General features: G+C 36.9%; 2 protein-coding genes across 2 annotated transcripts in view; both read left to right on the top strand.

Moving 5' to 3' along the window:
* LOC118901172 (platelet glycoprotein 4-like) overlaps positions 1-23,530 on the top strand; it is a 66,307-nt gene that overhangs the window by 25,047 nt on the left and 17,730 nt on the right. The window contains exons 3-6 of the mRNA XM_036864261.1: positions 5,205-5,365; positions 21,356-21,503; positions 21,960-22,139; positions 23,432-23,523. Of these exons, the coding sequence (XP_036720156.1) occupies positions 5,205-5,365; positions 21,356-21,503; positions 21,960-22,139; positions 23,432-23,523 (581 nt within the window). The remainder of the gene's footprint in view (positions 1-5,204; positions 5,366-21,355; positions 21,504-21,959; positions 22,140-23,431; positions 23,524-23,530) is intronic.
* LOC118901127 (cdc42 effector protein 3-like) lies at positions 14,307-15,877 on the top strand. Its single transcript, XM_036864184.1, is given in 3 exon segments — positions 14,307-14,412; positions 15,023-15,576; positions 15,578-15,877. Coding segments are annotated over 3 exon segments (960 nt in total).

Genomic DNA, 23,530 nt, shown 5'->3' with positions numbered 1-23,530 from the left:
TATTTCATTTATTTCTGCTCTTATCTTTATGATCTCTTTCCTTCTACTAACTTCAGATTTCTTTTTGTTCTTCTTTTTCTAGTTCCTTTAGGTGTGAGGTTAGGTTGTTTAACTGAAATTTTTCTTGTTTCCTGAGGTAAACTTGTATAGCTATAAATTTCCCTGTTAGAACTACTTTTTCTGCATCCCATAGGTTTTGGATCATCATGTTTTCATTTTCATTTGTCTCTAGGTAATTTTTGACTTCCTCTTTGATTTCTTCAGAGATCCATTGGTTGTTTAGAAGTACATTATATAGCCTCCACATGTTTTTCTTTTTCCAACTTTTTTTTCGTGTCATTTAAGACTCCCTTTTAAAAAGATTATTGCACAGTCTGCACATAATAAAAGGCACTCTGGTCTAGTGTGGTGGAGTACATAGAACTGATGGGTGATGGGATACAATGGAATAAAAGGACTAAATAGGGAGAGGAGTGAAAGTTGCAAACTGTAAGATAACCAGTTGAGTTATTGAAGGAGATGTATTCCTTAGAAGAATAAAAGACAGAGGTTTTAGAAGTGATTTGATACGAACATCAGTATGTATTTCAAAGGTCAGCGCTCAGAGAGATTTGCTCATTACTATAGAGATTACAGATAAAACTAAGCAATAGGTTCACTTTCTAGAGCGTCTGAATGTAGAGACAAAAAGACAGAGAAACTGGCCAACAGTAGGAGTCACATCTCTGAATTATGTGTAAAACCAGTGAGCCAAGTGTCTTACCCCTACCTCAAGAGCACTTAAGTTAATGCTGTTATTTTACAAATATATACAAGTTTTAGTACTGGTCAGTTTTTGTTTACCATTGAAATCATTGCAGATTACTTGCTTCATTTAATGGACTAATACCAAATTGGGAAAGTTATTACCTGCATACAAACACCATTTAAAAAAAAAAAAGAAGAATTAAAGTGCTTAATTTTAACAGATCAGAAAATCATCTCATGATGTTATCTAATTTTTAAAGTATAGATTTGGGACTCTACGATACCTTTCAATTCTAAAAGATGGCACCCAGACTCCAGCATTTGAAATGGCCTAAAATAGTCCATACAGTTTACTTCATATATATATATATGTATTCATATTTCTTTACTGTTTATTTCCAAGGGATGTTTTTTAAGGACTTCATGGTTTTTATGCATTATAGCTGAAAACTATTTTTTTTTTTTTACCAGTATTTTAGACTATGACTCCTAGTAGATTCGTCTGGGCCAGCAGGTTTATGCAATATTGCTAGACAGACGAAAAGTCAATGGCATGAGCTGCCATGTATGTGGAAAGTAGAAACTACCAAAGGACTTCAGAAAAAGGACAAACTTTTGTCACTATTTACAAAGGATAATTTGTCACCTTGACATTGTTCGTATCACTTGATAAATGCTTAGTGAATACTGTATAACATAGGTAATTTAAAATAAATTGTAATTTAATTTCCCTATGATATTAACTGCAGAACACCAAGAAGCAAATTAAAGATTTCTTTCTCTCAGCCTGTACACACATGCATGTGCATAATGCATACACATATTAGAAAAATTTTTGGACGTGGAAACTGCTTGTAATTGGTCCCAAATAGAACAGATTTTGGTAGTGAGTGGAGAAGATGAAAACTATTTTCAGTATGTTTCTGCTTTTTAAGGAAGTTTTGATTTCACTGGATGGAGAATAAATATATAAATAATTAAATAGCAGAAAAGGAAGTGTTACAGGATTTTACATGTTATTGCCACATAAGTGGTTTAGACAGTAATGCTAAGAGCAAAGTAGTTAAAGCAAGATGGGAAGCAAGTGAGATGAGAGTTCTCCTTCTAAGGGGTGGATAGGATTTGTATAACAATAGCCAACGTTTATTGAATGCTTGCTATGTGCTAACACTGTTTTAAATGTTCACATTTAATAAATCTTATAACAACCCATGAGGATAAATATTTAATTATACCATGTTCTACTTATTTTGACTTTGAAAAATACTAATTTCGTATAGTTCAACTTAATATTATTATTACCCCATTTTACAGATAAGGAAACTGAGGTATAAAAAATTAAATAACCTGCCCAAATTTAAATGGTTAGCACATGACCAAACTGGGGATCAAACTCATAGCATCTTGTTTCATTGTTAACCACTTCACTCTAGGCTTTGAGTAAAGAAGCCAATGGACTTGGTCAGGCTGGAAGTAGGGTAAGGAAATCAACTCATAGATTAAAATATGCTACACATGATTCTGTCTCCTGGTACACTGTAAGAGCCTTGAGAAATGGGACAATATATTTTTGACATATGTGCTCTACATACTTCATGCATAGGAAGATATCAAGGACACTTTAATAGTTACACTAAAGTTGCCAGTCATGTGGATGAGTACTGTTTTCCTGTAACAGCAATAATCAAATGACCATGTGACTAGATAAAAGATATTACTCTTCCAAACATCTGCTTTCAAATTAGCAAATGTAGCAAAATAGAAGTTTCAAGGTAAACAAAATGTAGCAAATGTAGAAGTTTCAAGGTAAATGTCTTTCAACTCAGCTGGAGACCAAGCCATGTGAGATTCCTCAGGCTGGAATCCAGTCATTACTAGGGCTGAATCAGCCAAGTGCGAGGATCTTAAATTATATTAATTTTTCTATACACATAATTAACACCTTTGTACTTCTTATTTAGCAAAAGATTTGCAAAATAGACTAGATAGGCCAAAGTCAATTTAAAATCAAGGCCTCTTAAATTCACAAAGGACAAAAACTTTTGCTCCTTTTAAAATTAGAGGAACTGATGATAAAATAATCTTAGTAGTCAAGGAGGTCTATACAATTTTCTAGTACATATACTAGTGTTAGGATCAGAAGAAATGCATTCCTATTCTGACTGTTTCAATATTTTTTTCCTTGTGAACAAATCGTGGTGTTATGCAAACCACACAAGATTGTAGTAAAAGACCTGATTCTCTATTATCTACTACTAAATTGTCATACAATATTGAATCGGACATCTGTTTTCTGTAGGACCCACTTCTACCTCTAAAAAATGGATGGAATTAGATGACCCTAACTCTAATAGCTGGTAATTCAATGCATTCATTTCAACTCTTTGTGTTTCAACTTTCCCAGTTGAAAAAATATCTCCAGATGAACAAATAAGGCAAAGTGATTCACGGCCTTTAGAAGAAAGACATGATACGCTTACAATGCCTTTTGATATTAAATTCATAAACATTAGAATGAGGAAGTTTTCTGTCCTGCCAAGTACATTCTGTCACAGTCCCTTTTCAATTCTTTAAGTACTTATAGAGTTCCTTTCATTAAGAACTGAAATAAAATATGTGCCTTGAGAGGTACATGGTAAACAATTGATATTATATTAGTCCTTAAGATTCTTATGTCAATAGTGTGAGAGTAATAATGTGTAGGTTCGTGTGTTTTCTTGAAATGGGTAAATTAACACAGATTTCAATTTTAGTATAGATTTCAGCTTCAACACCCTCATAAACACCTTTACATTTAAAGGAACGGCCATAATACTTTATCTATGTGCAATATTGTCTTAATTTTCAGCTTACTATGGAAATAAGATTTTTAGGAGCAATAAAGCATTTTTTAAGGATAATTGGTTGTAAAAAAGTAAGATCTAACATCACTTTAGCAGCTCCAATGTACCCAGTGTAAAAGGATTGCAACAGCACAGGATTTTGTAAAGGCATTTTAGCTGATGCCCTGTTCTTCTCTAAGGAATTCCCTTATTCTCTCCACTAAGTAATAAGTAAAGTTTCCTGAAGATATGAAACTTAATTTGACTCCTACCAACTAAGTGCAGAGGTGACAGGAACAAAAAATAGTAAAAACACGGTGTAAAAGAGGACCAGCCTAAGGGTCAGAGACTAGGATCCTCGTCATGATTCTACTTCTAGGTATTTGCCTCGGTTACCCTTGGGCCAGACACCTGGTTTCTCAGAGCCTCAGCACACTCTCCTAGAAAATGTGCTAATGTTCAATGTCCTTTCCTGATCCATCATTCTATGAATGGATGCTTGCAGGTGAAGGAAACAAACAGGTCAGACTGTCCCTGTATTCATGGGTCTTGTTAGGCTCATTTTGTGTGAAATACTTTTCTCCCTCTTCCTCTAGCACTAAGGTAAGTTGGAACTTTACACCTCGACATCCCTCCCAAGGTACTTACTTGGAAACACTGCCTGCTACAAAGTCACCTTTGTCTGCGTTAGCTACTAGAGCTTCATGGGCTTCCTGCTCAGAGAGTGAAAGACTTGGAAGGAAACCACGAGCCCATCTATAATTCCCTTGTTTTACAGATACTGAAATTGACCCAAGGGACCTGGTGACTTTCTACTCAGTCCCAGTTCCTAAAGCACAGAAGCCAATTTCTAATGTAGGGCTTTCTGATTCTGCCATTGGTATTTTTTCTATGTATCTATCTTTACTACAAGGAGCATCAAAGATTTTTAATGGATTTCACAAAAGAATAATAGGACATGTCCTTTTTTCACCCTTTTATCTAAAATGTAGTAACCTAATAGTAACGAATCAGACTGTTGTAATTTTTGGAAACATGTACTAATAGATTTCTGCAAATGTACTGAGAGTTAGGAAAGCCTCATTGAGCAGGGTTTTGAAGGGGAGAAGCCAAATTTGTGTTTTTCTTAGCTTGACAAATGTTAAGTGATCATCTTCCCTGGAAGTGTCCAAGATTTGAAGAAAATGAAAAAGCTTCCAATACCACTACATTTTTCTCTCAGTTTTTCTGTTTTGCCTCCTCAGTCTAACTCACTGAAGGCAGAGGAGAGGTTAATGTTTGACCTGATAAGAATTTTTTGGAAAAAGTTTAATAAAATTTGCTTAATAAATTGTGTCATGAACTGTCGCAATATTGCCATAGGGTCACTCTAAAGCTTGCCAATGGCTGCCCTTACAATCGACAGACATGTCTACAATATTACACACTGATTCTCTTTGTAAAAGGTTAACTAAGAGATTGCTATCATAACGTGTTGAAAACATTTCTGTTGCAAGCGTGTGGCAGGCTGCAAAGGTTCTCATGAGCAACGTACTTGAGCTTATTCCTTTCCCTGACTAACTAAAGGTTTTCAACTCCCACGAGTGCCCATATTGACTACAAGTAAATAACCCAAACTTGTTTTCTTTTTCATAGGAAGCTGTCCTTGAAGAAGGTACAATTGCTTTTAAAAGTTGGGTTAAAACAGGTGCAGAGGTTTACAGACAGGTTTGGATCTTTGATGTGCAGAATCCAGAGGAAGTGGCAGTTAACAGCAGCAAAATTAAAGTTAAGCAAAGAGGTCCTTACACGTACAGGTGAGCGAGTCCCCATAAAAAGTGGCATTCTTTCCTTGACCATATGCATTTCTGAAAAATCTTCCACTTGACAACTGCCATTGTATTGAAATGTACTTATTATTTTCTTGCCATTAACACACATTGAAATATTTCTGTTTCTGCCTATATAAAACCCTAATCTAAGGATTTAATGATTATAAGAAATACAGATTTTATTATGAATTTACCAGCATCAATTAACTGCTCTACATTTAAGCAATTACAGGTGTTTTACACTTGTGGCATATATTCTCAACAACTCTAGCAGTGTGTACATGTCAATGCCAAACTCCCAATCTATCCACGCTGCTGTATTTAAAATAAACAAGGAACTACTGTACAGCACAGGGAACTCTGCTCCATACTATGTAATAACCCAAATGGGAAAAGAATTTGAAAAAGAATAGATACGTGTGTGTGTGTGTGTGTGTAAATATATACATATATATAAATCACTTTGCTGTACATCTGAAACTAACACAACATTGTTAATCAGCTATGCTCCAATATAAAATAAATATTAAAAAATAATAATAATAAATAGAATTTAAAAAACAACTCTAAAATATGCATGCTAAATAAAAAACCATCTATCAAAGTTTTAAAACCAGAGCACTTTAAAATCCTAAAATTGAAAGTGTAGGTTATACGAGTGGTTCTCCAAGGGCGGCTCCCGAACCAGCAACATCAGCATCTCCGGGAACTAAGTAGAAATGCAAATTCTCAGGCCCCTCCTTAGACCAAATGAATCAGAGACTCTTGGTTTAGACCGCAGTAATGAGTTTTACAAGTACTCTGGGGGATTGCAATACACACTCAAATTTGAGAACAACGTTAAACTGATTTTACGTAATTACAATACCACTAAGGATTTCTATTCAAACTATTTTCCAGGTCTTAAGGGTGTTTTTATTCATCCAGTAGTTTCATTCTTATATTTTCTCCGGTACTGAGACTGAATAAGCTATACCTTTATCTACATTCCTTAATACTTTAACACATTTTTGAATAGAATCTTAGACATTAGCACTAGGGGGAAATAATTAGCCAGAACCTTTCATTTTGTAAATTTTGAAAACTCATTCCAGGGGATATGAAGTGATTTACCAAGTTCACAAATACCTAGGGACTGGTAACTCTTAGATTTTTGTGTCCATTTTCTCCTATCTAAGTTATAGACTATGTGTCTTTTCTAACTATTAAAGTAAGAAAAATAGAGACTGAGGTGCTAAAGACACTAAACTTAACCAAGGATTAGAAATACATTTATGATGCTCATGTGGGAACAGAGTTAAGTCCTGTTGTATGATTTGTTATAAAAATGTGTGGGAGGAGGGGCAAGATGGCGGAAGAGTAAGACGCGGAGATCACCTTCCTTCCCACAGATACAGTAGAAATACATCTACACATGGAACTGCTCCTACAGAACACCCACTGAACGCTGGCAGAAGACGTTAGACCTCCCAAAAGGCAAGAAAATCCCCACGTACTTGGGGAGGGCAAAAGAAAAAAGAAATAACAGAAACAAAAGAATAGGGACGGGACCTGCACCAGTGGGAGGGAGCCGTGAAGGAGGAAAGGTTTCCACACACCAGGAAGCCCCTTCGTGGGCAGAGACTGCGGGTGGCGGAGGGGGGAAGCTTCGGAGCCACGGAGGAGAGCGCAGCCACAGGGGTCCAGAGGGCAAAGCGGAGAGACTCCCGCACAGAGGATCAGTGCTGAGTAGCACTCACCAGCCTGAGACGCTTGTCTGCTCACCCGCCGGGGCGGGCGGGGCTGGGAGCTGAGGCTCGGGCTTCGGTGCTAGCCGGGAGGGAGTCTGGGAAAAAGTCTACAGCTGCCGAAGAGGCAAGAGACTTTTTCTTGCCTCTTTGTTTCGCGGCGCGCAAGGGGAGGGGATTCAGAGCGCCGCCTAAATGAACTCCAGAGACGGGCACAAGCCACGGCTAACAGCGCGGACCGCAGAGACAGGCATGAGCCGCGGTTATCAGCGCAGACCCCAGAGACAGGCAGGAGACGCTAAGGCTGCTGCTGCCGCCACCAAGAAGCCTGTGTGCGAGCACAGGTCACTCTCCACACCGCCCCTCCTGGGAGCCTGTGCAGCCTGCCACTGCCAGGGTCCCGTGATCCAGGGACAACTTCCCCGGGAGAACGCACAGCGCACCTCAGGCTGCTGCAACGTCACGCCGGCCTCTGCCACCGCAGGCTCGCCCCGCCTCCTCTGTACCCCTCCCTCCCCCCGGCCTGAGTGAGCCAGAGCCCCTGAAGCAGCTGCTCCTTTAACCCAGGTCTGTCTGGGCGGGGAACAGACGCCCTCAGGCGACCTACATGCAGAGGCGGGTCCAAATCCAAAGTTGAACCCCAGGAGCTGTACGAACAAAGAAGAGAAAGGGAAATCTCTCCCAGCAGCCTCAGAAGCAGTGGATTAAAGCTCCACAAACAACTTGATGTGCCTGCATCTGTTGAATACCTGAATAGACAACGAATCATCCCAAATTCAAGAGGTGGACTTTGGGAGCAGGATATATTAATTTTTCCCCTTTTCCTTTTTTTGTGAGTGTATATGTGTATGCTTCTGGGTGAGATTTTGTCTGTATAGCTTTGCTTTCACCATTAGTCCTAGGGTTAGGTCCGTCCGTGTTGTTTTTTTTTTTGTTGTTGTTGTTTTTTTTTTACTTAAAAAATTTTTTTTTCTAATAAATGTTTTCTAAATAATTTTTTCCTTATTTTCTATTTTTAGAAATTAAAAAAAAATTTTAATAAGTTTTTTCATATTTTTTATTTTAAAAACTTAAAAAAATTTTTTTCTTAATAAATTTTTTCTTAATAATTTTTTTCTTATTTTTTACTATAAAAAATTAATAAATCTATTTTTAAAAATTAGAAAAAATTTTTTTTCTGAATACATTTATTCTTAATTTTTTTTCTTATTTTTTATTATAATAGCTTTATTTTATTTTATTTTATCCTCTTTCTTTCTTTCTTTCTATTTTTTTCTCCCTTTTATTCTGAGCCATGTGGATGAAAGGCTCTTGGTGCTCCAGCCAGGCATCAGGGCTGTGCCTCTGAGGTGGGAGAGCCAACTTCAGGACACTGGTCCACAAGAGACCTCCCAGCTCCACGTAATACCAAATGGCGAAAATCTCTCAGAGATCTCCATCTCAACATCAAGACCCAGCTTCACTCAACGACCAGCAAGCTACAGTGCTGGACACTCTATGCCAAACAACTAGCAAGACAGGAACACAGCCCCATCCATTAGCAGAGAGGCTGCCTAAAAACTTAATAAGGCCACAGACACCCCAAAACATACCACCAGATGTGGACGTGCCCACCAGAAAGACAAGATCCAACCTCATCCACCAGAACACAGGCACTAGTCCCCTCCACCAGGAAGCCTACACAACCCACTGAACCAACCTTAGCCACTGGGGACAGATACCAAAAACAACGGGAACTACAAACCTGCAGCCTGTGAAAAGGAGACCCCAAACACAGTGAGATAAGCAAAATGAGAAGACAAAAAACCACACAGCAGGTGAAGGAGCAGGGTCAAAATACACCAGACCTAACAAATGAAGAGGAAATAGGCAGTCTACCTGAAAAAGAATTCAGAATAATGATAGCAAAGATGATCCAAAATCTTGGAAATAGAATAGACAAAATGCAAGAAACGTTTAACAAGGATGTAGAAGAACTAAAGAGGAACCAAGCAATGATGAAAAACACAATAAATGAAATTAAAAATACTCTAGACAGGATCAATAGCAGAATAACTGAGGCAGAAGAACGGATAAGTGACCTGGAAGACAGAATGGTGGAATTCACTGCTGTGGAACAGGATAAAGAAAAAAGAATGAAAAGAACTGAGGACAGTCTCAGAGACCTCTGGGACAACATTAAACGCACCAACATTCGAATTATAGGGGTCCCAGAAGAAGAAGAGAAAAAGAAAGGGACTGAGAAAATATTTGAAGAGATTATAGTTGAAAACTTCCCTAATATGGGAAAGGAAATAGTTAATCAAGTCCTGGAAGCACAGAGAGTCCCATACAGGATAAATCCAAGGAGAAACATGCCAAGACACATATTAATCAAACTATCAAAAATTAAATATAAAGAAAACATATTAAAAGCAGCAAGGGAAAAACAACAAATAACACACAAGGGAATCCCCATAAGGTTAACAGCTGATCTTTCAGCAGAAACTCTGCAAGCCAGAAGGGAGTGGCAGGATATACTTAAAGTCATGAAGGAGAAAAACCTACAACCAAGGTTACTCTACCCAGCAAGGATCTCATTCAGATTTGATGGAGAAATTAAAACCTTTACAGACAAGCAAAAGCTGAGAGAGTTCAGCACCACCAAACCAGCTTTACAACAAATGCTAAAGGAACTTCTCTAGGCAAGAAACACAAGAGAAGGAAAACACCTACAATAACAAACCCAAAATATTTAAGAAAATGGGAATAGGAACATACATATCGATAATTACCTTAAATGTAAATGGATTAAATGCTCCCACCAAAAGACACAGACTGGCTGAATGGATACAAAAACAAGACCCATACATATGCTGTCTACAAGAGACCCACTTCAGACCTAGAGACACATACAGACTGAAAGTGAGGGGATGGAAAAAGATATTCCATGCAAATGGAAATCAAAAGAAAGCTGGAGTAGCAATGCTCATATCAGACAAAATAGACTTTAAAATAAAGACTATTACAAGAGACAAAGAAGGACACTATATAATGATCAAGGGATCGATCCAAGAAGAAGATATAACAATTGTAAATATTTATGCACCCAACATAGGAGCACCTCAATACATAAGGCAAATACTAACAGCCATAAAAGGGGAAATCGACAGTAACACAATCACAGTAGGGGACTTTAACACCCCACTTTCACCAATGGACAGATCATCCAAAATGAAAATCAATAAGGAAACACAAGCTTTAAATGATACATTAAACAAGATGGACTTAATTGATATTTATAGGACATTCCACCCAAAAACAACAGAATACACATATTTCTCAAGTGTTCATGGAACATTCTCCAGGATAGATCATATCTTGGGTCACAAATCAAGCCTTGGTAAATTTAAGAAAATTGAAATCGTATCAAGTATCTTTTCCGACCACAATGCTATGAGACTAGATATCAATTACAGGAAAAGATCTGTAAAAAATACAAACACATGGAGGCTACACAATACACTACTTAATAACAAAGTGATCACTGAAGAAATCAAAGGGGAAATCAAAAAATACCTACAAAACAAATGACAATGGAGACACGACGACCGAAAACCTATGGGATGCAGCAAAAGTAGTGGTAAGAGGGAAGTTTATCGCAATACAAGCCTACATCAAGAAACAGGAAACATCTCGAATAAACAACCTAACCTTGCACCTAAAGCAATTAGAGAAAGAAGAGCAAAAAAACTCCAAAGCTAGCAGAAGGAAAGAAATCATAAAGATCAGATCAGAAATAAATGAAAAAGAAATGAAGGAAACAATAGCAAAAATCAATGAAACTAAAAGCTGGTTCTTCGAGAAGATAAACAAAATTGATAAACCATTAGCCAGACTCATCAAGAGAAAAAGGGAGAAGACTCAAATCAATAGAATTAGAAATGAAAAAGGAGAAGTAACCACTGACACTGCAGAAATACAAACGATCATGAGAGATTACTACAAGCAACTCTATGCCAATAAATGGACAACCTGGAAGAAATGGACAGATTCTTAGAAATGCACAACCTACCGAGACTGAACCAGGAAGAAATAGAAAATATGAACAGACCAATCACAAGCACTGAAATTGAAACTGTGATTAAAAACCTTCCAACAAACAAAAGCCCAGGACCAGATGGCTTCACAGGCGAATTCTATCAAACATTTAGAGAAGAGCTAACACCTATCCTTCTCAAACTCTTCCAAACTATTGCAGAGGGAGGAACACTCCCAAACTCATTCTACGAGGCCACCATCACCCTGATACCAAAACCAGACAAAGATGTCACAAAGAAAGAAAACTACAGGCCAGTATCACTGATGAACATAGATGCAAAAATCCTCAACAAAATACTAGCAAACAGAATCCAACAGCACATTAAAAGGATCATACACCATGATCAAGTGGGGTTTATCCCAGGAATGCAAGGATTCTTCAGTATACGCAAATCAATCAACGTGATACATCATATTAACAAATTGAAGGAGAAAAACCATTTGATCATCTCAATAGATGCAGAGAAAGCGTTAGACAAAATTCAACACCCATTTATGATAAAAGCCCTGCAGAAAGTAGGCATAGAGGGAACTTTCCTCAACATAATAAAGGCTATATATGACAAACCCACAGCCAACATTGTCCTCAATGGTGAAAAACTGAAACCATTTCTACTAAGATCAGGAACAAGACAAGGTTGCCCACTCTCACCACTATTATTCAACATAGTTTTGGAAGTGTTAGCCACAGCAATCAGAGAAGAAAAAGAAATAAAAGGAATCCAAATCGGAAAAGAAGAAGTCAAGCTGTCACTGTTTGCAGATGACATGATACTATACATAGAGAATCCTAAAACTGCTACCAGAGAACTACTAGAGCTAATTAATGAATTTGGTAAAGTAGCAGGATACAAAATTAATGCACAGAAATCTCTTGCATTCCTATATACTAATGATGAAAAATCTGAAAGTGAAATTAAGAAAACACTCCCATTTACCATTGCATCAAAAAGAATAAAATATCTAGGAATAAACCTACCTAAGGAGACAAAAGACCTGTATGCAGAAAATTATAGGACACTGATGAAAGAAATTAAAGATGATACAAGTAGATGGAGAGATATACCATGTTCTTGGATTGGAAGAATCAACATTGTGAAAATGACTCTACTACCCAAAGCAATCTACAGATTGAATGTAATCCCTATCAAACTACCACTGGCATTTTTCACAGAATTAGAACAAAAAATTTCACAATGTGTATGGAGACACAAAAGACCCCGAAGAGCGAAAGCAATTTTGAGAACGGAAAATGGAGCTGGAGGAATCAGGCTCCCTGACTTCAGACTATATTACAAAGCTACAGTAATCAAGACAGTTTGGTACTGGCACAAAAACAGAAATATAGATCAATGGAACAGGATAGAAAGCCCAGAGATAAACCCACGCACATATGGTCACCTTATCTTTGATAAAGGAGGCAAGCATATACAGTGGAGAAAAGACAGCCTCTTCAATAAGTAGTGCTGGGAAAATTGGACAGGTACATGTAAAAGTATGAAATTAGAACACTCCCTGACACCATACACAAAAATAAACTCCAAATGGATTAAAGACCTAAGTGTAAAGCCAGACACTATCAAACTCTTAGAGGAAAACATAGGCAGAACACTCTATGACATACATCACAGCAAGATCCTTTTTGACCCACCTCCTAGAGAAATGGAAATAAAAACACAAATAATCAAATGGGACCTAATGAAACTTAAAAGCTTTTGCACAGCAAAGGAAACCATAAATAAGACCAAAAGACAACCCTCAGAATGGGAGAAAATATTTGCAAATGAAGCAACTGACAAAGGATTAATCTCCAAGATTTACAAGCAGCTCATGCAGCTCAATAACAAAAAAACAAACAACCCAATCCAAAAATGGGCAGAAGACCTAAATAGACATTTCTCCAAAGAAGATATACAGATGGCCAACAGACACATGAAAGAATGCTCAACATCATTAATCATTAGAGAAATGCAAATCAAAACTACAATGAGGTATCATCTCACACCAGTCAGAATGGCCATCATCAAAAAATCTACAAACAATAAATGCTGGAGAGGGTGTGGAGAAAAGGGAACCCTCTTGCACTGTTGGTGGGAATGTAAATTGATACAGCCACTGTGGAGAACAGTATGGAGGTTCCTTAAAAAAACTAAAAATAGAACTACCATACAACCCAGCAATCCCACTACTGGGCATATACCCTGAGAAAACCATAATTCAAAAAGAGTCATGTACCAAAATATTCATTGCAGCTCTATTTACAATAGCCAGGACATGGAAGCAACCTAAGGTCCATCATCGGATGAATGGATAAAGAAATGTGGCACATATATACAATGAATATTACTCAGCCATAAAAAGAAATGAATGGAGGTATTTGTAATGAGGTGGATGGAGTTAGAGTCTGTCATACAGAGTGAAGTAAGTCAGAAAGAGAAAACAAATACAGTATGCTAAACACATATATATGGCAATCTAAGGGAAAAAAGGTCATGAAGAACCTAGTGGCAAGATGGGAATAAAAGATACAGACCTACTAACGAATGGACTTGAGGATATGGGGAGGGGGAGGGGTGAGATGTGACAGGGTGAGAGAGTGTCATGGACATATATACACTACCAAATGTAAAATAGATAGCTAGTGGGAAGCAGGCACATAGCACAGGGAGATCAGCTCGGTGCTTTGTGACCGCCTGGTGGGGTGGGATGGGGAGGGTGGGAGGAAGGGAGATGCGGGAGGGAGGAGATATGGGAACGTGTGTATATGTGTAGCTGATTCACTTTGTTATAAAGCAGAAACTAACACACCATTGTGAAGCAATTATATTTCAATAAAGATGTTTAAAAAAAAAAATGTGTGATTTTCCCTCAAGAATAATTACAACTAGTTATATGCCATGATCAAGTATTATCACAAAATTTCATATTTGTAATGATTTCTTCTAATTCATAGTTTTACTTTTTTATCTGTTTCAGATGGTCTATAACTATATAATTTCTTTCCTCTCCATTCATTAATATACTTCTAGATTGACAACTCACACTCAAATATAATGAAATAACAGTAGCTGGGAGGGTGATGTCTGCTGCCGCAGCACATGAGCATGCCTGTGAGCGGCATGCATGCCGAGCGCCTGGGTGTCTATTCCGTCCTAGTAATTATCCCCACATCACCTGTCTCCAGGCCCATCTGTGACTATTCACAACTCTGTCAAAGACGGCTTGGTTTTCACTGTTACAAAAACAAAAAAAAAAACCCTCACCTTGGAAAATATTTTTATTTTTTCATGGTCTATAGTTCTTACGTTATTATCAAAAGCCTATGTGAGTATTATCTTGGTCCAAAAAAAAGTTGTAGCTACGATGTGTACCTATGAAAATCTAGAATTCCCACATGACCTAATAAGAATCTAAGCACGGTTGTTTAAATATTCCTATCCTGGCCTGAGAGGGCAGGGAGCGCAGCTGTGGGGACCAAGCAGCGGGGGGCGAGCCCGGAGACCCCGGCCCTGGGAGCCTTCACACAGCCTCTGCGCAGATACTGCTGTGAGCAGGCGCTGGCTGACCTGGCTGGATGTGCGCGTGATGGGCAGGGGCTGAGCGCGCCCTCGGGAGGTGTGTGTCCCGCACATCCACCTGTGTGGAGCCCACAGCAGCTGGGATCCTTGGCACCGCTGGTTTCTCCACGCTGTGCCAGGGATTGGAGGATGTAGCCGGCTCTCCAGAAAGCCCCAGTCGGCTGTGTGTCCAAGAAGGTCTCCTACACCTCCGTCTCCTTTCAGAGCCACTTCTGAGGCTGCTTGAGAAAAATGATGTGACAGTTCCTATCAAACAGGATATTGGGGAAAAATAACATCCGGAAAGAAGGTGGCCGTTTTTGCGAAATCGACATTCTCAAACTCCAGAAGGGCAGCCAAGACCCTAATTTACCCGAAAGCTGCCAATAATAAGAAAGGAAAGAAATTTAAACCGAGGGGCGTCTTGTCTCCCGATATGATCAGTCCTCCCCTCGGAGACTTCTGCCACACCATTCACATGGTCAAGGATGGCCAGCACGATGTCTTTGGAGACATTTCCTTTCTTCAGGGGAACTCTGATCTTCTACCTGGAAACCAGGAGAAAGCATGCATGGGCCAGTTCCCTGGCTGTATGGAGTTCAGGGTCAGCAGCACCACCGACTTCATGTTCACAGAAACGCTCACCCTGGTGCTCAAAAACACCATCTCCCTCCCGACGATTGGAGGGTCCCAAGCACTCATGTTGCCCTTATTGTCAACGGTGACATTCAATTCCAAACAGGAGTCCTTTGGTCCGGGAAAGCTGCCCTGGCTTAGCTGTGAGCGGGTCATGGAGGAGAACAGTATGGCCTATCAGGGGGACGTTTCATGGGGGCTCTGGTGGGTCCGCATCCCAATCCCGCCACTCCTCCAGCCTCTCCAAACTGTACCCCTACTGGGCAGCCAAGAATATGTTTGACCATCCCGCCTGGTGTGAGCTCGTCAAGGAAAAGACTGAAAATCAGAGGAGTCTGTCTCTGATCTCACTGGGTTCCCTCCTCTTCCTGCAGCTCGATCTTGCACCTTCATTTCTGGATGCAGCGCTGAAGGTCATGGATAAAAATAAGTTAACAGTACACCTCTGGCTCTTTTCCTTTGGGGTAAAAGGTTTCAAAAAAACAAAACAAAACTAACCACAGTCAAAGAGAAAGATTCACTGACTATATTTGCCATTACATGATGGGTTTTCTAGAATAACATTCCAACAAAATATTTTGTACCTGTTAACGCCCTGTTTGCAAAAACAGTTAAAAAAGAAAAAACAAAAAACAACTGTCCTGTCAAAGAGAGGAAGAGAGTCAGAACCCATTTTTGGCAGGCATTGCTGATGTACAGCTCACATTTTTTTGTTTCCAGACAGGTCAGAAATCTGGCTTGGGCAGGATTGGCACTATCTAGCTATGAAGGGCTGTGTCAGTCACATTAAGGACCTTTACAGTACTTCGGCATTTTCTGAGCAAGAGGAAGTCAAAATTTGTTTAACACCTAAGCCTTTTTTCTATATTATATAGAATTATATTATATTATATTATATATAATTAATATAATATAATTATGTTATAGTATATTATATTTCTATTTTTCTATATTATATTGTTTGAGTTCACCATAGCAAATTCTCCATTGTTAAAACTTTTCTCTGTTTTCACATTTGAACTTGATGGGTTTCGGATATTTGCTTGTAGCTCTTATATATCCCTATATATTATATCTATATCCTGAAATTTTGACTGTCAGCAACATGTTGGTAAGACACAAGCAAAGTATCACTGTAAGTTATTTTAAAGTTAAAATATATTTTTATGTGCCTTTGGCTTTTTATTGAAGAGTCTACATTTTAGAGATACTACATCAAATGTGGTCATTTGACTCTTTTCATTGGCGTTCCATTGTAAGCTGTGTATGTTTGGAAAAGTGTCTTCATACTTAGCTTTATTTTTTTTTTCTTCAGCTGTTATCACACTTTTCACAGCAGCCATAAATGGATTGTAAAGTGTAAAGGCACAGGTTACTCACAATGCTTCTGCAGAGACTTTGGGCTACACCACATGTTATTTGGAAATATGGATATTTTAGGACAGCACATGCTTGCATTACAAGCATACTTTATACAACACAATAGAGTAAATGTTAAATTAATCAGTCAATAAATAAATATCATACTCTGAGAGAACTCAGTATGTCTGAGAAAAGAGAATATTTGTTAGAATTTGAGAACTGATCAAGTTTTTTGTTTAATTTTTTATTTGTTTGGAAGGGGTTATGTTTTTACTTTTAAAGATATTAATTGGAGTATCGGAAAACATAAACATAATATTGAATCCTGTGCTAGTCCTGCTCTGATAGGTGACACTTAATATAAATTTTATTCTTAGAGGCTTTAACCTATCTCTCTAAGGGATGAAAGGGGGTGGGTTAGGTGTAACTGATTTACTTGGAGAAGCAATATGGAGAGGATTGGAGAAGAGAAGTTAGATTTGCAGCTAAAGTATGTAAACAATAAACTCCTATTTATATAACAATGTTAAAGGAATTTATGATCAACTGTGAGTCAGCTTTTCTCATGATGTCAACAAAACAGAGTCCTTAGTGTCTGTTTGGATGCCTTAAATGATGGGAAAATGACTGGTCACATTTTAGAAAAAGTTAATAATTTGAGAGTCTTCCATGTGTTGAGGTGAACCTGCCTCCCCATCAATTACACCCTGAACTCAGTTGAAATTGGAAGTGGAGGAGGATGTCCTTCCTTAAACAGAATGGCTGCTAACGTGAGCTTGATGAAATTTTGACAAGGTGTGACATGGGTCAAAGCATGAAATTACCTGGATAGAGATCTTAATTATTATTATTCCAACCTACACCATCTCTATGAAGACCCGGTAACTCCTTCTGAATATTCTCAGATCCAATATAAGTCTTTTTTTTTATTTAATTACTTTGCGTTGGCAGGAGTACATAGAAAGCAAAAACTGAGGCAGATTCCTCCCTTTGACCTTACTAATACAAATTTTACAATTTGTATGGAAACACTAAAGATCTTGAATAACCAAAGCAATCTTGAGAAAGAAAACTGGAGCTGGAGGAATCAGGCTCCCTGACTTCAGACTATACTACAAAGCTACAGTAATCAAAACTGTATGGTACTGGCACCAAAACAGAAATATAGATCAACGGAACAGGATAGAAAGTCCAGAGATAAACCCACTCACCTATGGTCACCTAATCTATGACAAAGGAGGCAAGGATATACAATGGAGAAAAGACAGTCTCTTCAATAAGTGGTGTTGGGAAAACTGGACAGCTACATGTAAACAAATGAAATTAGAACACTCCCTAATACCATACAAAAAAATAAACTCAAAATGGATTAAAGACCTAAATGTAAAGCCAGAAACTATAAAACTCTTAGAGGAAAACATAGGCAGAACACTCTTTGACATAAATCGCAGCAATATCTTTTTTGATCCACCTCCTAGAATAGTGAAAATAAAAACAAAAATAAACAAATGGGACCTAATTGAACTTAAAAACTTTTGCGCAACAAAGGAAACCATAAACAAAATGAAAAGACAACCTTCAGAAAGGGAAAATATTTGCAAATGAAGCAACCAACCAGGGATTAATCTCTAAAATATACAAACAGCTCATGCAGCTCAATTAAAAAAAAAAACAACCAACAACCCAATCAAAAAATGGGCAGAAGATCTAAATAGACATTTCTCCAAAGAAGACATACAGATGGCTAAAACATACATGAAAAGACACTCAACATCACTAATAATTAGAGAAATGCAAATCAAAACTACAATGAGGTATCACCTCACACCTGTCAGATTGGCCACCATCAAAAAATCTACAAACAATAAATGTTAGAGAGGGTGTGGAGAAAAGGGAACCCTCCTACACTGTTGGTGGGAATGTAAATTGGTGCAGCCACTATGCAGAACAGTATGGAGGTTCCTTAAAAAACTAAAAATAAAAAAAATTAAAAAATAAAAAACTAAAAATAGAGCTACCATATGATCCAGCAATCCCACTCCTGGGCATATATCTGTAGAAAACCATAATTCAAAAAGATACATGCACCCCAGTGTTCACTGCAGCACTGTTTACAATAGCTTGGACATGGAAGCAACCTAAATGTCCATCAACAGAGGAATGGATAAAGATGATATGGTACAGATATACAATTGAATATTACTCACCCATAAAAAGAATGAAATAATGCCATTTGCAGAAACATGGATGGACCTAGAGATTGTCATACTGAGTGAAGTAAGTCAGACAGAGAAAGACAAATATCATATGATATCACTTATATGTGGAATCTGTAAAAAGGGTACAATGAACTTATCTACAAAACAGAAATAGAGTCACAGACGTAGAAAACAAACTTATGGTTACCAGGGGGTAAGGGGGGGGGGGGGGGAAGGGATAAATTGGGAAATTGGTATTGACATATACACGCTACTATATATAAAACAGATAACTAATAAGGACCTACTGTATAGCACAGGGAACTCTACCCAATACTCTGTAATGGCCTATACGGAAAAAGAATATAAAAAAGATTGGATATATGTATATGTATAACTAATTCACTTTGCTGTACACCTGCAACTAACACAACATTGTAAATCAACTATGCCCCAATAAAAATTAAAAAAAAAAAAAAAAACTTTCCAAAACCTGTTCTTCTTTTTTTTCTTTTTTTTCTTCTTTGTTCTTCTTTTTTTTTCTTTTTTTTTTTTCTTTTGGCTGCACCCTGCACAGCATGCAGGATCTTAGTTCTGCAACCACGGATAGAACCCATGCCCCCGGCAGTGGAAGCGTGGGGTCCTAACCACTGGACCACCAGGAAATTCCTTATACTCTAATTTTTAAACCAAAAATTCAGTGATTATGTTCTCTTTTTAAAAGTACATTCTAAACACAGGCCTCAGTTTAAAGGATTTTTTTTTCTCTTAGTGAGTGCCATCTACTGGTATATTATTGTAAGTACAACTAAGTAAACTAGAATTGGGTCACAATTATTTTGCTGTTATCTCAATTATTATATACACATAAATGTTCCTGAAAATTATAGTATTTTAATTTTAAATGTTAATAGTAGTAATATGGGTTTAAAATACAATTATCTAAGAGAAAATAGTAATTGACTATTAATAGACTGTCCTGGCTGCTGTTTCAGATTTTTATATTCTTTGTATGTCTACAGTACTCAGAGAAAAGTAAATAATAAAGCTTTGAAGAAATTATATTAAAAGTAAAATATATTTCTATCTTTTTTGAATTCTCTTTTGAGATATTAATGTGAGATATTAATTAATTTATTCATTCAAAATTTTTTGTTGAGAACTTACCAAGTACCAGGCACTGTGTCTGGGAATAAAAAAACACTCATATACCTACCCTACAGGTATTATACCTGACTGAAATGTGTGGCTTTTTTGGTTTGTTATGTTTTATGTATTTCAGTCCCATGTTTTTTTCAGTCTTTATCTTAGTTAGATAATAATAGATAACTACTGGAGCCTCAAGTAATAGACATTCAAATATATGATAATGCAATGTCTACCTTATATCATCTCAGTAAATATCTTGTACTTGCAAAAGATTTTTTTTTCCATAATATAACCCTTCACCACATTCCTAAAAAGTAGTTGGTACTTTGCCTAGAGATTTTAGAGCCAGGAGCTTAGAGTTAATAAGTATACAATATATGAGGCAGAGATGGAGGGGAATTGATCTCTTAAGTGGAAATTATATTCCATTAGTTATCTTTCTCATTAAAATACTGGAAATTAGGAAAAAACAATGCTGGAAAGGCTGTGCATTTTGAACAGGCTTTCTAATATAAGAAAACATGCTTTTACTGTTCCCTTCTTTCAACCTCTCTGCTGTCTCCTCCTGAGCCTCAGGATAAAAAGCTAAATATCTGAGTACAGGACACAACCCTTTTGTGTTTGAGATCTTGTTTATTTTAGTGGCTTTATCTCCACCACTCTCCTTACTCTAACTCTGTAAACCAACCATAGTAAAATGATTGCAGATATACGTGTTAGCATACGGTATTTGTTTTTCTTTCTGACTTACAAAGCGGAAGCTAAGACACCATTGTAAAGCAGTTATACTCCGATACAGATGTTAAAAAAAAAATGTTTGCATATCTAAAATTACACCATGTTCTTACTCCTTAATCTTCTACATTCTATTTTCTACCCTACTTTACCAAACTAAACTTCTCCTTGTCATTCAGACCACTTATGTGGAATTGTATCTTGTCCATTATCCCCACCATAACCATCCCAAGCCTGGGTTTGTACCTGTTCTGTGTTTTCCCACAGACTCTGTGTAAACTCCTATAATAACACGTATTCCTTCTCCCCTGCTCTGCACCTCTAAGACACCTCCCCACCCACCCCACCCCGCCTTCTCTGATTTGCTAGAAACTCAGCATTTGCTTATATATCATTTTAACCTGCTTGTTTAGCCTAATTTCTGACATAGTCTATGCACTCAAAAATTATTTGTTGCATGAATGAACGGCATTTGAGACTTAATGTTCACTTTAAACAATTATTTTGAATTTTATTTACTTTTGTTTTCAGAGTTCGTTATCTAGCCAAGGAAAATATAACCCAGGACTCTGAGACCCACACAGTCTCTTTTCTACAGCCCAAAGGTGCCATCTTTGAACCCTCACTATCAGTTGGAACCGAGAGTGACACTTTCACTATTCTCAATCTGGCTGTAGCAGTGAGTAGACAAACAGCGAAATTACTGGTTTTGAAATACTCTAGTATCCTCTGTAATTAATCTCATGATTAGAACTATCATTAGATATTATTTGTTTTGTCATTTTTACAAAAATATGTTCTTATGGCATTATTTTGAATTATGGCCCTTTGGGAAGATGACAAAATCATGTAATAATCAACTGAATTAGAAGACCACTTAAAGTGTATCATTTTTAAAAAGTAGGATATAACTTTGAAATCTTCTTCCTGTGGCTCACACCGAGACAGAGAAAAGTAATCATTCAGAGATGAAGAAACATTACACTTTTAGTCCTGGAAAGATTTTGCAGTAATTTTAAAGAGACAGTTGAAAGTTGTTTTATTAAACTTAATTGTACTATTTATCCATTTCTTCTTAAAAATCTAATACGGCTATTGGTGTCTGAAACAGTGATTTTTTTTTTTTTTTTCATAGGCTGTGCCCCATCTCTATCCAAGCGCATTTGTTCAAACAATAGTCAATATCTTTATCAAAAAATCAAACTCTTCTATGTTTCAAAAGAGAACTTTGAAAGAACTATTATGGGGCTATAAGGACCCATTCTTGAGTTTGGTTCCATACCCTATTACCACTACAGTTGGTGTGTTTTACCCTGTGAGTACCAAATATGAATGTCAATATTGTTTAACTTTAATTGGATAAATATAATGACATTGGTAATTCACAATTTTATCATTTAGTGTGTTAACCCTATTTCTGATCTGGGAATACATATTCTAAGTTTTTTAAGTCTCTATCTCACATGGATTTAGCTTTCCTGGTTGGGAAAATTTACTTATCTGCATTTAACAATTAAAATTTTTTTAACAATTTAATTTAAAATTAAGAAACTGACATTTAATCAAGTTTCCACTCTTTGATAAATATACAACTGTCTAAAATTAGATTGTAAGCTGCAGCGTAAGGCTTTGAACACTGTTTTTGGTTTTGATTTCCTGTCTAAAAAAATCAAGTTTAATGCCACTTTTTTATTTATTTATGTTAAATATATTCATCATGTCATTCTTCCTTCTCTAGACATCCTACAAGTTTGTTGTAATGAATATTTAAAACCTAGCCAAAATTGCACACAATGAGACTGATACACCAGCAATGTCATATTTTCATAGAATTAGTTGAAAAGAATTTCTCTAATCTACAAAAGTTATGAAATGGCAGTTTGGAGATTAAGAAAAATGTGAACTTGGTGATGTACTTAGTTATACCTTAATGTTTCAAGTTATAAATAGGATAATCTGACTAGTGAATTGAAATTTGGACCATGATTTCACTTGGCACTGTATGTGACGTTAGTTATATTCTCCAGTTCACTGTTGTTATTTTACTGTAGATGGTTTTTTAGGATTGCAAGGTTATATATCAATTAAGAAAGCATTAAGGGATAATAAATTCAGTTACTAGTATTTAACTAAATACTCTGATTTCTTTCCTTGGCTAATTCTGTTTTTAATTCTGTGTACCTAATCCTTAGTAACCACTTATTAGAAATAATAACGTTGAGAAAACTTCTAGAAATCTCTCACAGTTCTCATAGGTTTTGTTCACTATCCCCTCACCTCAATATAATAGGAGTAGTGATCAAAATGGACTTTCTGGCTTAATTACGGCAAAGAGTGCTAGAGTTGGATCACATCAGCTTCTTATATTTGTTTTCTTCCTTTGCTCAGCATCTAGCACTTATTTCTAGGCACCTTTTCTATTCTGTCTTTTTAAAATGTTAAAGACCAATAATTTTTAAACTTTATTGCATATATATTTCAAATCACATAAAATAATTATAAACAACCAGTGTTTGAGAAGTGCAAAGGTGAGTTAATTACATATTTTATAACTTGGAAAATATGGCTTGTTCTAGAAGGAATTTTTTCTTGTATGCATCTTTTCAGTACCACAATACTGCAGATGGAGTTTATAAAGTGTTCAATGGAAAAGATGACATAAGCAAAGTTGCCATAATTGACACATATAAAGGCAAAAAGTAAGTA

The sequence above is a fragment of the Balaenoptera musculus genome, chromosome 9 (assembly GCF_009873245.2).
Source record: "Balaenoptera musculus isolate JJ_BM4_2016_0621 chromosome 9, mBalMus1.pri.v3, whole genome shotgun sequence".
Taxonomy (NCBI): Eukaryota; Metazoa; Chordata; class Mammalia; order Artiodactyla; family Balaenopteridae; genus Balaenoptera; species Balaenoptera musculus.
This window is presented reverse-complemented; position numbering and strand designations above follow the sequence as displayed.